Source organism: Silurus aristotelis (genome assembly GCF_946808225.1).
Source record: "Silurus aristotelis genome assembly, chromosome: 12".
NCBI classification, from domain to species: domain Eukaryota; kingdom Metazoa; phylum Chordata; class Actinopteri; order Siluriformes; family Siluridae; genus Silurus; species Silurus aristotelis.
In genome coordinates, this window is record NC_139585.1 from 3,346,060 (window position 1) to 3,365,147 (window position 19,088).

Here is a 19,088-nt window from a genome sequence, read left to right on the forward strand (position 1 = left end):
AAATCAATGAATCACATCAGATAAAAACAATCACACATACAGTTCCTGTGAAAAGTGTGGAAAAATCCAGTCTTTTATTGTTTCCAATAGAAATCAAACTGTAAATGGAGCTGGAGGACTGAATAAAGCTCCAGTACTGTTATAATTCAATTCAATTCATTTGCGCTTTTAACAATGAACATTGTCTCAGTGCAGCTTTACACAGATAATGTGGAGATAAAAAGTGAAGATGTTCTTTATAAGTGTAAGTTTGTCCCTGATGAACAGCCGGTGGAGACTGTGATGAAGGAAAAACTCCCTGAGATGGCATAAGGAAGAAACCTTGAGGGAAACCATCCTCATCTGGTTGCACTGAATGTCTATTTATTACAGATAAACGATGTTGAGGTGCAGAGATGATGATCAGACGCAAAATGTAGTCCTGAATCAATGTAGCAGACTGTTGACATTAACTACATTAACTCTTTTATTTAACATTTATCTTTTAAAAGTGAACATGCAGGGATTTTTGTATTTTTTTGCAGAAAAGTCATCAATGACTGCATCAAACAACATTCTGTGAAACATCATTATTGTTGTTGATGACAGCAAGTCCACTGAGACGTGTTTGTGCCTCAAGCATTTAATCAGCTTAAGACTATAGTCTTTGTGTTTGACTGTAAATAAATGTTTAATGTTTAGTGATGTTAAAATCCTATAGAATTAAATCTGAATTTATATGTTTATTAAATTGATTAAATTTGAACATTTGATGATGATGACGATGATGATGAAGGTCTTGGATCTAATGCAGTGTCATTTCTGTCTTCTCGCCAAACAAAGGATCAGTCCGATGATGATACCTACAGAGATGATCGATCCTAGTAGCACACACAGTCGTGTAACCTCAGTGCTGTTAGTGGTGGTGTTTGTTTGCTGTTGTAGTTCTGGTTAAAACATTACTGTGTTATTTATTATTCAACTGATAAAAGCACAATTCACTAATGTGTAAAAAATATCTGATTTATTATTTATCATCTTTTAGTTTTTTATTATTGTACAATTGGAAACTACTTCATCCTGAACATGTATATGTAGTTAATTAACCTTCAGTTAAACCTACCTTCTACCTCCATCACAACAGTTGATGGTTCTCCATCCTGAGATTCATCATGGAGGAGACACCGATATTCTCCTGCATCAGACAGGTGAACTGAACTGATGTGGAGAGAGAGATCACCATCCAGAAAGTCTTCTACTGACATCATAAATCTGCTTCCTGCTTCATCAGTAGTCACTGATCTGTTTGCATGAGTGTACAGCACAACCTTTCCTCCATCCTTCTTCCACTGTACATCTTTAACATCTTGTCTCCGAGTGTCTCCGTAGCACGGGAGGGTGACATTCTGCTTCTCCTGAACCTTTACAACTGTTCCAACTGTCAGACAAAAACATCATGATCATGGTTTATCTTCACTTCTGTGCTTTTGTGTAAGAGCTCCACCTGTACCAGTGCAGCAGCTCATACTTCACTACAGACACACACTTACCCAGAACCTTCATCTTCACTTCACTAACTGTTTCTCCATTACAGCTGCACCTGTAGGAGCCGACATCATTGTAGGCTACTGAGATGATCATCAGGGAGAAATCTCCTCTGCTGGTATCTCCTGATATTTCAAATCTTTTCTGTAAATTCTGTCCTCTGGGACACTTCCATTCAGACACAATGGTGTAACTGGGAATGAAGCGACTCCACTGAACCACCGGACAGTTTCCAGTGCAGGAACACGGGAACGTCACAGAGTCTTTCACTAGAACTTCTCTGATGATGAAGGCTTGACACTGAAGCATCAGCAGATAAACTGATAGATCACAGAGCAAATCAGAACACACATTTTGGTCATGTGACACAATCAATTCAAAGAAATTTCCTGTTACTGTATGTATCAGTAACATGCGCACAAACTAGAGCACAGAAAATGCGGCCAAAAGACTCGATAAATACTGTAAATCAGCACATTAACGTCAGTGAGATGATGTTGATTTCTGTCTGGGAAAATATTATAACATTAACATTTAACATTCTATTGTATTAGGGGAAGAAACTACTTTTATTAATATCTAAAATGAATAATGTAATATCCCTCAGCAGTGTGTTTTATCCAGAATTAAAAACACTCAATCAGGACAGAAACAGCAGGAATTCCGACCGACTGCATGATGATAATGTTTCAGAACAACAGACCTACAAAACAAAACATCTGTAATGAAGAACAAGAAACATATAATCATATTATTATTATTATTATTATTATTATTATTATTATTATTATTATAATACCCACGTGACCGTTAGACATGTGTTATTGATATTAATAAACTTACCTATGAAACGTTTCTCTCGGATGATGGAGTTTGTGTCCCGGCACAGCACTGAGAACAAATCTGAAAGGCGAACTGATGCCTCTTATGCCTCGCTGCAGAAGCAGTTTATAGCCCCTCCCTCACTGATGACGCAGATCTCCTCATTTAAATATTCAGATCGGATTGTTTCCTTCTCTACCACAGCCGATTCTACTGTAGAATCAGAAAAAGGGGCGGGACTCTCACCCCTATTCAGTCGGAAGTTTACATGGAGTGGTGATCTACACGCGAGTCATTTGTAGAATTTCTACCCCTACAAAAATGGAAAGCTATTTCTAAAAAATATTTAAAGAAACACACACACACACACACACACACACACACACACACACACACACACACACACACACACACACACACACACACACAAAGTATTGTGCAAAAGATTTACACAGGGTTGAGAAACTGCTGATCCCACAAAAAAAACAACAACATTTTTTTCACACAAAAATGTATTAAAATACATTCAATGAAAAGTCATGCTGAATGACACGAAAAAAAGAGGGAAATTCGTGTCCATGAACACGAGTCAATAGATTACATTCCGTGACTATATCACGAAATGCCGTAAGACTGAGCTGTGGAGTGAGTGTGTTCCTGAGCAGCACTGAGAGATAAACTGCAGGGTGATCTCTAGGTGAAATTCCCTTCTTCATCTGCTAAGGTTTGTGTCAGAATCAGAATCAGAATCAGAATCAGAATCAGGTTTATTGGCCAAGTGTGTTGACACACACAAGGAATTTGGTTCCAGCTGTTAGTGACTCTCAAAAGTACAGACATAAATTAAACCGATACAAGACAAAACAGACACGACAAGACAAGAACAGACTATACAAGACAATACAAGACAATACAGACAATGTGAGACAGTATAGACAGTGTGGGTATTAAATAGGGATACAGACCAGTAATGTACATAAAGTGTGAGAGTGCATGGTAGTGTAAATGACAGTATTGTGTGTCAGGTATGATTAGAGAGTTTACTATAAAACTTTGTACAGTAAATAGCAGCCATAGTGTGTGCAACATATACAGATACTGTGATGACTGACAGTTCTGTGCAGTACTTATAGATATGAGCAGGAAATATAATTATGGTCAGTTGTTAGTGAGGGTGATCTGTGAGTGAGGGTGTCTGTGAAGTGCTTTCTGGATCCCTCCCTGTACATTCTAAATGTCCAATCAGAGGCTTCCTTTCTGCTCAAGATGTAACTGACGTTTAGAAGAGAGAACTTACAAGAACTTACTGAATGACTAAACAAAACATAAACATATATATGTGGTTTAAAACATTTCCGGACATAAGATTAGATTAGATTAGATTAGATTAGATTAGATTCAAAATCGAATCTAAAGCTCGAGTCTTCTGTAATGATGTGTACTGCCTTACTAATCTCTCTAAATCTAGTCATTCATGCTGGTATCTTCACAAACCTAAAATACAGATCTAATGTAAAATCCGTTTCTGTGTGAACAGTATTCTGGGTAAGATCTTTTGTATCAGTTGTATAATTCGTGCTCTGTTACATGAAACGTGAAAGCATCAAAGTGAATTTTTTTTTTTTTTATCAACTACCCACATTGATCACTACATTTTCACACAGCAAAAAAAAAAAAAACCCATTCTAACCACTAACAACACAACAATCTATAAATGGTTTATTCATTTCTTAAAAATCTTTTGACTCGGTTTATCAGGATGTTCTGTATTACAACGTAAACAATGTGAAACACTAATCACTGAGGGTGTACTCTCTCTATTTTTTTTGTTGGCAGTTATTTTAATAATAATAGTCGTATGTTGTTATTTTCTGAGGACAGTAAATCTGAATTTAAGATGTTATGGGTCCAGGAAAGTAGGATAAGAGATAAAATAAGATTTAACATTATTCATCCTACAGTGGGGACATTACTCAAAAGCAAAGAAACAGAAATGTGCAAATATATAAGAGAATAGAGACATAATACAGAATAGAGTATATATAGAGCCCCTCGAAGTATAGAGCCCTCGAAGTGGCGCTGTGCATGGCGACACGCAGCAGCAGTTTGTTTGTTTGTTTATTGTTTGTTTCGTGCCTTTTTTTATTGTTGTAAACAATGACTTGTTTTTATATGACACGTTTTTTCTTTCTTTTTTTTTTTTTGCACTTTTTGAGTGTTTCTTTGCGAGCCCCGTGTATCTCTGCAGTACAGCCCCGAGTTTCTTCTCCTACTACGTAACTCTGGAGCGGGAAGTGTGGATCCCCTGGCAGCGTTTCCAGCAGAGGTTGTTCAGTCGGATTTTACCGCGGCAAACCGAGAGTGTGTATCCAAGCCGAAAGGGGTGACGAAGAGGGGGAGTCGCGGCGGCATGCGTCAGAGATTGAAGAGACAAGGCCATCGTCGTATTCCTCTCCCCACAGTTATGCTGGCTAACGTTCAGCCTTCGTAATAAACTGGATGAGCTTCGGGCAAATGTAAAATTCCTGAAGGAGTTTAGAGAAGCACGTCTTCTTGTTTTCACGGAAACATGGCTCAAGGAACAAGACTCTTATTCCGACTTGGAAATTGATGGACTAATGACCACTGTATTACACCAACTTTTATTAACATAAAGGCATAATCCTCCACCAAGAGATTTACCCGTCACAGTTGGATCTCTGTCCAAACGATAGGGTTCCCCAAATCCATCAATTTCCAAGTCGGAATAAGAGTCTTGTTCCTTGAGCCATGTTTCCGTGAAAACAAGAAGACGTGCTTCTCTAAACTCCTTCAGGCAGGGCCGCTGGAAGTAATTTTGAACAGGGGGTGCTGTGAATTATTATTTTTTTTTTTTGACAAAAATACCTATGAGCCTATGGGCCTATTTAGAATACATTTAAAAAAATAACATAGGGCTGTGACGATGGCACTTTTTTTTTTTTACTTTTAGTGGACCAAATACCGGCGGTGTTGCGGTGGTTGGGGGGTTGTTTTAAAATAATAATAATAATAAAAAAAAAAAAAACCAAAGAAACAACACACTAAAGCCTGTTAAGCATTAAAATAAATATCAGTAAATGCTGGTAACACATAATATAATAAAGTTGAATCCATTTAAAAAAAACAAAAAAACCCCCCCAAAAAACAGTTGTATATTTCCACACAAAGACGCATTATAGCCTCCCGCTCTGCGCTTTGAGAGGGATGTGGAACACGAGCAGGAAAGAGACCACCGATCTCTCTTTCTAATATCTTCATGTTGTTGTAAAAGGTACGAAGAGCTAATTTTATCTTCCTTTGTGCAAAATCTTTTTAATAGCCCTACATTTTTTTAAAATCTCTCTCTCGCCAATAGGGGGTGCTGCAGCACCCCCAGCACCCCCACTTCCTGCGGCAATGTTCGACCCTATTACTTACCAAGGGAGATCCCCCAGATATTTATCACGCTCGTGTACATTCATTCGAGAACTAACGCTGACTCTGCAACCCGAATTATTGTTAAAACTGTGCAAAGGCTTCAAGGGGTCTCGCCGGACACACCAAATTTTATTATGAGTAATTTTAATCACTGTAATATGGAGAAGTCCCTGTGTGGTTTTTATCAGTATGTAACCTGTTTTACACGTTATATGAAATGCTGCTGAATCTATAAATTGTATCCAGGACTGTTTTAGCTGCACAGATTGGGATGTGTTTACTGATGCTTGTGCAGATTTAGATGAATTTACAGAGACGGTGTCAGCTTATATTACGTTTTGTGAAGATCTTGTTATTCCCAGGAAAGAAATAGCCATTTACCAGAATAATAAACCATGGGTCACTAAATCGGTAAAAAATACAATTATTCAGAGAAATATTTCTTTTAATCAAGGTGATGTGACTCAGTATAAGGTATTAAAAAAACATGTTAAAAAATAACTTAAAATGGCAAGGCTTAATTATAAGGTCAAAGTGGAGGATATGCTAAAAACCCGGAATTCACGTTCTGCATGGGAGGTGGTGAAATCCATGATGGGGATGAATTCCAAAAAACGTAATATTTCTCTTGATGGGAAGTTTGATTTTTTTTAATCTTTCTAATGATCTGAATGTTTTTTATAATCGTTTTAATAGTCATGATTTTAGTCAGGAATTGCCAGTGTTTAATAATGCTGCTTCGGAACAGAGTAGGGTTAATGTTGACAAGGATATGGTTTTAAAACTTTTTCGAGGTGTAAGAGAGAGGAAAAGTCCTGGCCCGGATGGTATTGGGGGCCGTATTCTTAGAAATTGTGCGGAACAACTTGCAGATATTTTTTGTTTTATTTTTTAAATGTCATTGAGTCTCCATAAGGTTCCCTGTCTTTGGAAAGAGTCTATTATCGTACCTGTTCCTAAGAATAATGCACGAAAATCTTTAAATGAGTACAGGCCAGTAGCACTTACTTCTCTGATAATGAAAACATTTGAGAGGATCGTGAAGGACACGCGCTTTTGACCATGGTACAGGCAAATCTAGATCCGCTTCAGTTTGCCTATAGGTCAGGCATGGTACAAACTTTTGTACGTTTGGTTTTTATTGATTTTTCATCAGCCTTTAATTGTATCCAACCTCATATCCTAGCAGAAAGTTTAAAGAGTGTTCATAATATTGACTCTTTCCAAAGACAATAGACTATTGATTTTATTGATTGGTGTAAACTGTCCTTTTTGGACATTAATGTAATAAAAACTAAAGAGATGATTGTAGATTTTAGGAAGAAAACTCGTACAGCCATCTCTCCTGTGGTTATTAATGATCATACTGTTGAGATTGTACATCATTTTAAATATCTTGGTACTATAATAGATGAAAAGTTGAGGCTCATGTGGATGCTGTTTGTAAAAAAAGCCCACCAGCGTATGTATTTTTTACGGAAACTCCGTGGTTTTAACGTGGATAGCACTTTTATGAAAATGTTTTATTCTTGTTTTATTGAGTCAGTTATTACTTTTACATTTGTGTGTTGGTATGGAGCGCTTAATCTGAAAAATAGAAATAGACTTCAGAGTATTGTTAAAGTGTGTGGTAAGATTGTCGGCACCAACCTGATGGATTTAAACAGTGTGTATAAAGCAAGGACTCTGAGGAAGGCCGAGTTAATGTTAGGAGATTCCAGCCATCCCTTGCAGAATCTTTTTATGTTGTTACCTTCTTCACCTAGATATTTTTACCACTTTGCAGGACAAATAGATTAAAAAAATCAAACACTTAACACACTAATAACTCAACACACTAAACACTAAACACACTAAACCCTTAAAACACTGAATACTTACCACGCTAAACACTTAACACACTAATAACTCAACACACTAAACCCTAAACACGCAACACACTACAAACTTAACACACTAACCACTTAACACACAAAATACTCAACACACTACAAACTTAACACACTAAACACTCAACACACTAAACACTTAACACACAAAATACTCAACACACTAACCACTTAACACACAAAATACTCAACACACTACAAACTTAACACACTAAACACTTAACACACTAAACACTTAACACACAAAATACTTAACACACTTCAAACTTAACACACTAACCACTTAACACACAAAATACTCAACACACTACAAACCTAACACACTAAACACTCAACACACTAAACACTTAACACACAAAATACTCAACACACTAACCACTTAACACACAAAATACTCAACACACTACAAACTTAACACACTAAACACTCAACACACTAAACACTTAACACACAAAATACTCAACACACTACAAACTTAACACACTAACCACTTAACACACAAAATACTCAACACACTACAAACTTAACACACTAACCACTTAACACACTAAATACTCAACACACTAAACACTTAACACACTAATAACTTAACACACTAAATACTTAACATGCTAAAAACTTAACATGCTAAATACTTAACACACTAAACACTTAACACACTTAACACGCTAAACACCTAACACGCTAACCACTCAACTCACTAATAACTTAACACACTAAACATCTAACACACTAAACACTCAACACACTAAACACTCAACACACTAAACACTTAACACACAAAATACTCAAGACACTACAAAATTAACACACAAAATACTCAACATACTACAAACCTAACACACTAACCACTTAACACACTAAATACTTAACACACTACAGACATTACACACTAAACACTTAACACGCTAAACACGAAACACACTAAACACTTAACACGATAACCACTCAACACTAAATACTTAACACACTAAATACTTAACATGCTAAAAACCTAACATGCTAAATACTTAACACACTAAATACTTAACACACTAAACACTTAACACACAAAATACTCAACACACTACAAACTTAACACACTAACCACTTAACACACTAAATACTCAACACACTAAAAACTTAACATGCTAAATACTTAACACACTAAATACTTAACACACTAAATACTTAACACACTAAACACTTAACACACAAAATACTCAACACACTACAAACTTAACACACTAACCACTTAACACACTAAATACTCAACACACTAAAAACTTAACATGCTAAATACTTAACACACTAAATACTTAACACACTAAACACTTAACACGCTAAAAGCTTAACACGCTAAACACTTAACACACTAAATACTTAACACACTAAACACTAAACACACTAATAACTTAACACACTAAATACTCAACACACTAAACACTTAACACACTAATAACTTAACACACTAAATACTTAACATGCTAAAAACTTAACATGCTAAATACTTAACACACTAAATACTTAACACACTAAACACTTAACACGATAAAAGCTTAACACGCTAAACACTTAACACACTAAATACTTAACACACTAAACACTAAACACACCAAACTTAACACTTAACACACAAAATACGCAACACACTACAAACTTAACACGCTAAACCCATAACACACTAAACACTTAACACACTAAACACTCAACACACTACAAACATAACACACTAAACACTAAACACACTAAACCCCTTAACACACTAAACACTTAACACGCTAAACACGAAACACACTAAACAATCAACACAAGAAACACTTAACACACTAAACACTTAACACACTAAAGCAGGGATGGTTAAACTTTTTGACTCACGGGCCACAATGGGTTCTAAAATTTGACAGAGGGGCCGGGCCGGGCCAGGATATATAAATATATATATTACATTAGAGATTTGGCCTGTAACATGTAGCAAAGCATGAATATGCAAGGCTCATCATACAAATTGTTTTCCAAATGCATTAATTAAATTAATAATTAATTTATTACATTTTAGTTGAATAAACACAGCAGAAAAACACAAGTTCAGTTTCAGTAGGAACAGTGTTATTCATCTCCTTATTTTGCCAGTTCATCAAAGTCTGGAGTAAGTTTTGTTGTGGTAACTCTCAGGAAAGATCCGAGGTGTTGGTCAGTTAACCTGGATCTGTGAGGTGCTTTGTTGATGTTCATGACGCTGAATGTCTGCTCACATATGTAGGTCCAACCAAACAAAATCTTTTCATATTATAAGTTATTTAAATTATTATTATAATTTTTTTTATAAAATGGCATAAGAGCAAAAAAGTCTGATTGTTTTAATTTGTTGTTATTTTAAGGTTTACTTAAAGGTTTTTTTTGCAGAATGTTCATATTTCTAACTTTCTAATTTTGACAGGAAATATTTTTATTTTTTATTTTTTATTTTATTTAAAGTTTAAGTGTATTTATTCTGGAATAAATGTCCTGTCTGTTTTAATTCATATTTATGTTAAAAAAAAACATTGTTTTACCGTGTTCAATAAATGTTTATCATGTTCGGGCTGCGACCTAAAGTGTGCTTTGGCCCCCTGAGCAATGGATTTTGACACCCCTGATCTAAAGCACGAGTTGCACCAAGCCAAATGAATTTTTAGAGAGAAAAAGGAAAGAAGGAATGCAATTTCCCACCAGCATATTGGAGATCACTGGGTTTCTGGAACCTTTCAAAGAAGTGTTCCATGAACTTATCCTTGTGAAGGTTTTTCGTTCTTATTAATAAAAAAAACACCTACAGACACCCATGTGTGATGAGTGTCCTAGTGACCTGGGATTTCTCAGTGTAGAGTCAAATCTCGAGACATGGATGAGTTTGTTGGATTGTTTGGTAGCCAACACAAAAAAAAACGCAGAATACAGCTATTCTAAGACACACAAAACAAAAACAAGACATATACAGGAGAAATCTGGAAAACTATTTCTAAAACTTATTTACACAAACCATCATATCTGATCAGAAAAACACCAAAATGTAAAAACCAATTAGAATAGTATTACAGTCAAAGATAATCCAAACCCCATCAGACCTTCAAGCAGACTTAATTAGAGTCTGAGAACTTTAGAACAGTAATACTGAAGCTGTAATGTAGGTTTACTGCCTTAATTAAACTTTAATCCAGTCCTTCAAGATGGTATTTTCCAGATACATGGAATACAGGTCTAATATACCTTCTGTACAAACTGGCATGCATGTTCTTTTTGTTTTCTTACAACAAACAAGGTTAAAACTGTGATACATTTAAAACGGAATTGGACTGTTCCTGGCCTGGAATGCAGGGGAATCTCTGCGCCATGTTACAATCCAAACGATCAGTCCGATGAAAATGGCTAGAGACATGACCAATCCTATTATCATTACTGTAACCTCACTGCTGCTGCTGCTGCTGCTGGTTTGCTGTTGTAGTCCTGGTTAAAAAAAAGAATTGGATTATTTATTACGACATTTTCTACGTCAACTCTAAGAGTCATTAATATGTGAGTTTGACTTTTTGGAATATATATTATATTATTAGCCTAATACAGTGTAATATAGTGTTTAAAATTGGCAATAAAAATTAGTTGTTTAATATTGTAGAACTGGAAACTTCATACAAGTCTTTTTAATGTGTTTGTCTCTTTATTTGTAACCACACTATTAAAACCAGCCTGAAATAAAAATAAGTTTATCAAATCTCTTAGTGGATTAGACACGTAATAAATCATAATACTGAAACTTGGTGAATTAAATTAATTTATTATGTGAATGATGCAATAAACATTTACTGGGATCACCTGCCATCTAGTGTCACTGAGTTAAAATGACCACCACTATAAGGCATAAACTTACCTTCTACCTGCAGCACAACAGTTGAAGGTTCTCCATCCTGAGATTCATCATCAATGAGACACCGATATTCTCCTGCATCAGACAGGTGAACTGAACTGATGTGGAGAGAGAGATCACCATCCAGAAAGTCTTCTACTGACATCATAAATCTGCTTCCTGCTTCATCAGTAGTCACTGATCTGTTTGCATGAGTGTACAGCACAACCTTTCCTCCATCCTTCTTCCACTGTACATCTTTAACATCTTGTCTCCGAGTGTCTCCGTAGCACGGGAGGGTGACATTCTGCTTCTCCTGAACCTTTACAACTGTCGCAACTGTCAGACAAAAACATCATGATCATGGTTTATCTTCACTTCTGTGTTTTTGTGTAAGAGCTCCACCTGTACCAGTGCAGCAGCTCATACTTCACTACAGACACACACTTACCCAGAACCTTCATCTTCACTTCACTAACTGTTTCTCCATTACAGCTGCACCTGTAGGAGCCGACATCATTGTAGGCTACTGAGATGATCATCAGGGAGAAATCTCCTCTGCTGGTATCTCCTGATATTTCAAATCTTTTCTGTAAATTCTGTCCTCTGGGACACTTCCATTCAGACACAATGGTGTAACTGGGAATGAAGCGACTCCACTGAACCACCGGACAGTTTCCAGGGCAGGAACACGGGAACGTCACAGAGTCTTTCACTAGAACTTCTCTGATGATGAAGGCTTGACACTGAAGCATCAGCAGATAAACTGATAGATCACAGAGCAAATCAGAACACACATTTTGGTCATGTGACACAGTCCTGTCCATAACTGAAAACTGCATTTTATAAGGAGAAATAAAATAATGAATTTTTTATCAATTGTAAAAATTCTGCCAAATTCTTTTTATTCCTCTTTTTCCTCAAATCAGAACACACATTTTGTTCAGATAAATTGGCTGTTCATAACCGATAACTAATAGCATTTCATATGAGTTTTTTATCAATAGTTGTTTGTTATTTAATAAAAAACCCAGCCATTAGGGGGGCACAAGCCAGGTCACTCTTAGTGCCGGTCCCAAGCCCGGGTAAATGGGGAGGGTTGCGTTAGGAAGGGCATCCAGTGTAAAACATGTGCCAAATCGAACATGCGGATCACAAATGAGAATTTCATACCGGATCGGTCGAGGCCCGGGTTAACAACGACCGCCACAGGTATCGTTAGCCGACAGGGTACCGGTGGAAATTGGGCTACTGTTGGCCGAAGGAGGAGGAGGAGAGGAGGAAGACGTCTACGGAGACGGCAGGGAAAGGAGCAGTGTAGGAGAGTAGAGGTTCGGGTTGGTACTTTAAATGTTGGTACTATGACGGGTAAAGGGAGAGAGATAGCTGACATGATGGAGAGGAGAAAGGTAGATGCTGTGTGTTCAGGAGACCAAGTGGAAAGGGAGTAAGGCCAGGAACATTGGAGGTGGGTTTAAACTGTTTTATCATGGTGTGGATGGAAAGAGAAATGGTGTAGGGGTGATTCTGAAGGAAGAGTACAGTAAGAGTGTAGTAGAGGAGAAGAGAGTTTCTGATAGGGTGATGATCGTGAAGGTGGAAGTTGAAGGAATGATGATAAATGTCATCAGTGCCTATGCTCCACAAGTGGGCTGTGAGATGGAGGAGAAGGAAAGATTCTGGAGTGAATTAGATGAAGTGGTAGATGGTGTACCTAGGAAAGAACGATTGGTGATTGGGGCAGACTTTAATGGTCATGTAGGTGAAGGGAACAGAGGTGATGAGGAGGTGATGGGTAGGTATGGTTTTAAGGAGAGGAATGTGGAAGGGCAAATGGTGGTAGATTTTGCTAAAAGGATGGAAATGGCAATGGTGAACACTTATTTTAAGAAGAAGGAGGATCATAGGGTGACGTATAAGAGTGGAGGAAGGTGCACACAGGTGGACTATGTGCTATGCAGGAGATGCAACCTGAAGGAGATTGGAGACTGTAAGGTGTTGGCAGGGGACAGTGTAGCTAGACAGCATCGGATGGTGGTCTGTAGGATGGTTTTGGAGGCGAAGAAGAAGAGGAGGAGAGTGAGGATTGAAAGAAGAATAAGATGGTGGAAACTGAAGGAGGAAGAGTGTAGTGTGAGGTTCAGGGAAGAGGTCAGACAGAGGCTCAGTGGTGTTGAAGAGGTGTTGGATGATTTGGCAACTACTGCAGGAGTGATGAGGGAGGCAGCTAGAAAAGTACTTGGTGTGACATCTGGAAATAAAAAGCAAGACAAGGAGACGTGGTGGTGGAATGAGGAAGTGCAGGAGAGCATAACGAGAAAGAGATTGGCAAAACAGAAGTGGGATCGACAGAGTGATGAGCAAAGTAGGCAGGAGTACAAGGAGATGCGACAGCAGGTAAAAAGGGATGTGGCGAAAGCCAAGGAAAAGGCATATGAGGAGCTGTATGAGAGGTTGGACACTAAGGAAGGAGAAAAGGATTTATACCGATTGGCCAGGCAGAGGGACCGAGTAGGGAAGGATGTACTGCAAGTTAGAGCAGTAAAGGATGGAGAGGGAAATTTCTTGACTAGTGAGGAGAGTGTGTTGAGAAGGTGGAGGGAGTATTTTGAGCAGCTGATGAATGAGGAAAATCAGAGAGAGAGAAGGTTGGACGATGTGGAGTTGGTGAAGCAGGATGTAGATAGGATTAGTAAGGAGGAAGTGAGAGCAGCGATTAGGAGAATGAAAAGTGGAAAGTCGGTTGGACCAGATGACATACCGGTAGAAGCGTCGAGATGTTTAGGAGAGATGGCAGTGGAGTTTTTGACCAGGTTGTTTAACAGGATTTTGGAAGGTGAGAAGATGCCTGAGGAATGGAGAAGAAGTGTGCTGGTACCGATCTTTAAGCATAAAGGAGATGTGCAGTCTTGCAGTAACTACAGGGGAATTAAGTTGATCAGTCACACCATGAAGTTATGGGAAAGAGTAGTGGAAGCCAGGCTGAGAGAAGAGGTGACAATCTGTGAGCAACAGTATGGTTTCATGCCAAGGAAGAGCACCACAGATGCCTTATTTGCTTTGAGGATGTTGATGGAGAAGTATAGAGAAGGACAGAAGGAGCTGCATTGTGTATTTGTGGATTTAGAGAAAGCGTACGACAGGGTGCCGAGAGAGGAGTTGTGGTATTGTATGAGGAAGTCACTTGTGTCAGAGAAGTATGTGAGGGTGGTGCAGGACATGTATGAGGACAGTGTGACGGCAGTGAAGTGTGCAGTAGGTACGACAGACTGGTTCAGGGTGAAGGTTGGACTGCATCAAGGATCGGCCCTGAGCCCTTTCCTGTTTGCAGTGGTGATGGACAGGTTGACGGACGAGGTCAGGCAGGAGTCTCCCTGGACTATGATGTTTGCGGATGATATTGTCATTTGTGGTGAGAGTAGTGAGCAGGTTGAAAAGAGCCTGGAGAGGTGGAGATATGCGTTGGAGAGAAGGGGAATGAAAGTCAGTAGGAGTAAGACAGAGTACATGTGTGTGAATGAGAGGGAGGGCAGTGGAGTGATGCGGTTGCAGGGAGAAGAGCTGGAAAAGGTGGAGGAGTTCAGGTACCTGGGGTCAACAGTGCAAAGTAATGGAGAGTGTGTTAGAGAAGTAAAGTAAAGAGTGCAGGCAGGGTGGAGTGGGTGGAGAAGAGTGACAGGAGTGATTTGTGATAGTAGGGTATCTGCAAGAATGAAAGGGAAAGTTTATAGGACTGTGGTGAGACCTGCGTATGGATTAGAGACAGTGGCATTGAATAAAAGACAGGAGGCGGAGCTGGAGGTAGCAGAGCTGAAGATGTTGAGGTTTTCGTTGGGAGTGATGAGGATGGACAGGATTAGAAATGAGTTTATTAGAGGGACAGCGCATGTAGGATGTTTTGGTGACAAGGTGAGGGAGGCGAGATTGAGATGGTTTGGACATGTGCAAAGGAGGGACATGAATTATATTGGTAGAAAAATGCTGAGGATGGAGCCACCAGGTAGGAGGAAAAGAGGAAGGCCAAGGAGGAGGTTCATGGATTTGGTGAGGAAAGACATGCAGGTAGTTGGTGTGAAAGAGGCAGATGTAGAGGACAGGGTGGTATGGAGACGGATGATCCGCTGTGGTGACCCCTAATGGGAGCAGCCGAAAGAAGAAGAAGAAGAAGTTTGTTATTTAATAAATGTTTACTACAAAGTGTTATGGACTTTCTGCAGTACAGTGCATGTGTCAGGATAAAGGTCACATGCGCACACAAATCTGTTAGAAAGTGACTATAAATCAGCCAAACAAATTAGTTATGTGGCAAATGCAATTCTGTGAAAAACCCCGGCCGGTGTGAAATGTGAACCCCCGTGAAAGCGGAGAACGTACTCACCCAGGACAGAAATAGACATAATTCCGCCTGACTTCATGGTGGACATCATGTCCTTTAATGTGGAACAAGAAACAGCCTTTATATTATTGTTATTATTATTATATCATTATTATTATTCCCACATGCCCTTTAATAAGATAAACAGTAGTAGTGTTAGTAGTATTAATAAACTTACCAATGCACCATATGAGCTGTGAAGGTTTTCTCAGAGCTGCTGAAGTGTGTCATGTGGATCAGCACTGAAAGATAAACCTCTCAAATTATTTGGCATTGCCCAGCTGCACACTTCCAACCTGCACTTCCTTCCTCCAGTCTGGGAGCCCAAATATCACAAGTAGCCCAAGAAGTCACATCATCTGCAACACTACAAAAATAGATGATGTTCTGGGTTCTTTTATGAGCTCCTAAAAGTGCCATTGTTTGTTGTTTATTTATAGGTAATGGCTCCCACCGTGGTTCACTGGAGTCCCAGGGTCTTAGAAATGACCTCATTTTGTCATACAGGTTCTTGAGGTTTCTTGAGTACTGTATATATATATATATATTTATTTATGTTTTTAGAATTTTATTATATAATATATATTCTTAGAATTATAAAGTATCTCACAAAAGTGAGTACACCCCTCATATTTCAGGGACATTACTATAGAAATGATTTTTTTACTCATTGTCTTGTACAGCAGTACAGATTTACTGTCCTCTGAAAATAACTCAACATGCAGCCATTATTGTGTAACACCCTGAAACTGAAGCCAGATAAGAGAGATCAGTATAACAGTGTTGAGGAGGGTATAAAGGACATTAGACAGTGGATGCTTGATAACTTCCTTCTGCTCGGATAAGATGGAAGTACTTTTACTAGGACCACATGCAGCTAGAAGTAAACTTTCTGATTCATGCTTTTGTAACACCGAGATTAGACTACTGTAGTAAGTGCATGTAGTAAGTGTATAAATAAACTAGTTCAAAATACACTGACTCAGGAATACAGTTTGCATTTGATCACCATCACTGCACTTCAGCAATATTTAGTTGTAATAAATGTGCATTCCACCCAGATGAGGATGTGTTCCCTATAGAGTCTTCCTTTTACCATCACGGGAAGTTTTTCCTTGAAGTATTCTCCACCTGCTCACTCATCAGGGACGAACTTACACTTATAAAGAACATCCTATTCATTCTTTATCACTGCATTATCTGTGTTAAGCTGCTTTGAGACAATGTTCATTGATAAAAGCGCAATTAAAATATGCATTGAATTAATTTGAACTGAAACTGAGTTACAGTACAGTGGACAGGGTGATACAGAGGTTTTCCAAGATGGGTTCCACTCAGAACAGGCCTCGCAAGTGTCAATCGAAAAAGTGGAGTATTCAGGAGTGGAAGGTCTGCGTGTCAGTGCTCAGACCGTACACCATTTACTACAACAAGTACAAATAAAAACATTTTTATTCAGGAAGTAATTTTTCACAGCACTTTCAGACAGGCAAAAGTGGTGCTGTCTGGGTTTGAAGTGAGCAACGAAGAGAGTATGTGCATCTCCACTTCCTGTGCAGGAAAGTCTGATGGGTTTTTATTACATAAAAACTCAGAATCAAACCTGCACAAGCATGTAGAGAAACATAATTATACAATGCATAACATTATATAACACTGTACCAGTACAATAGTTAAAAAGAAGCTGTATAAGTTTCATATAGTTTAATAAAAGGATTTCAAAAGAGGTGCATGTCATTGTCACAAATATTGTGCATGACACTGTTAAAAACGCGAAAGTGCATGACATTGTTACAAGATGGTGCATGACAATGTTACAAGAAGATGACATCAGTAATGTTGGTGATGTTGGTTAATGCTTGCAACTGCTGATAACTAGTTATTATTGATGCTAAATCTAATAAATTCCCATGTAAATTGCTACCTGTTTGAATGTAAATATTGATATGACTTCATATTCATATATAGTCTTATTAAAACGAACAACTGTGTGAATGCTAAAGTGATAGTTCAGTACTTATGCCAAATCAGTGTATTATTATGGCGTATGTTTACACATAATCCAGGTTTTTTTTTTTTTTTTTACGCATATTCGCTGTATCATGGCTGACCTTACACTCTGACCCCAGCTTCTGAACAAGCTGGTATATGTAAAGAAAAATCTTTACTCTGCTGTAATGTATATGTGACAATTAAAGGCTATTTTATAATACATAATAAATAATATATAATAATAATCCCGTAAATAATCCCATTATAATGGTTCCGTTTTCATTGTCTCCCGCTAGATGGCAGTAGAGCTCTTGCAATAAAAATGTAAATCTTTGTTCCTGAGGAAAAAAGATTTGTACTTTAACAACAAAATAGTATTATTTATATTATATTATTAAATAAAGGAGTAAAATGTAATTATAAAAAAGGCTAAATAGCAGTTTTGACTGAACTCAAAAAAGCATTTGAAGATGATGAGTGAAAATCCCTTGCTGGCAAAGAACTTTATCAGTGATCAGCGACCAAAACAAAGATGTGCATATGAAAGTATTATTAAAATCTTCCTTTTCTTCTTCTTGTTCTTGTTCTTGTTCTTGTTCTTGTTCTTCTTCTTCTTCTTCTTCTTCTGCTTCTTGTTCTTGTTCTTCTTCCTCTTCTTCTTCTTCTTCTTCTTCTTCTTCTTCTTCTTCTTCTTTCGGCTTCTCCCATTAGGGGGCGCAACAGCGGATCATCCGTCTCCATACCCCCTCTGTCCTCTACATCTGCCTCTTTCACACCAACTACCTGCATGTCTTCCCTCACCACATCCATAAACCTCCTCCTTGGTCTTCCTCTTTTCCTCCTTCCTGGTGTCTCCATCCTCAGCATTCTCCTACTGATATACCCCATGTTCCTCCTCTGCACATGTCCAAACCATCTCAATCTTACCTCCCTCACCTTGTCTCCAAAACGTCCAACATGCGCTGTCACTCTAATAAACTCATTTCTAATCCTGTCCATCGTCGTCACTCCCAACGAACATCTCAACATCTTCAGCTCTGCTACCTCCAGCTCCACCTGTCTTTTACTCAATGCCACTGTCTCTAATCCATACAACATCTCAGGTCTCACCACAGTCCTATAAACTTTATTAAAAAAAATAAAAAAAATTTAATATATAATCAACAAATCCAGTTAGTAATTCAGT

The 19,088-nt window shown here is 38.1% G+C and overlaps 1 protein-coding gene across 1 annotated transcript in view; it reads right to left on the minus strand.

The window, feature by feature from the left end:
* The window catches only part of LOC310734999 (hemicentin-2-like), a gene marked incomplete at its 3' end in the record, with an annotated part of 65,699 nt that extends 49,467 nt beyond the window's left edge, over positions 1–16,232 (minus strand). Inside the window, exons 1-5 of the mRNA XM_083557558.1 lie at positions 16,089–16,232; positions 15,914–15,965; positions 11,987–12,301; positions 11,560–11,874; positions 10,972–11,138 (exon numbers count right to left, since the gene is read on the minus strand). Of these exons, the coding sequence (XP_083413684.1) occupies positions 10,972–11,138; positions 11,560–11,874; positions 11,987–12,301; positions 15,914–15,962 (846 nt within the window). The 5' untranslated portion in view covers positions 15,963–15,965; positions 16,089–16,232. Of the gene's footprint in view, positions 11,139–11,559; positions 11,875–11,986; positions 12,302–15,913; positions 15,966–16,088 lie in introns of the transcript that reaches the window.
* Between the last annotated feature and the right edge of the window lie 2,856 nt (positions 16,233–19,088).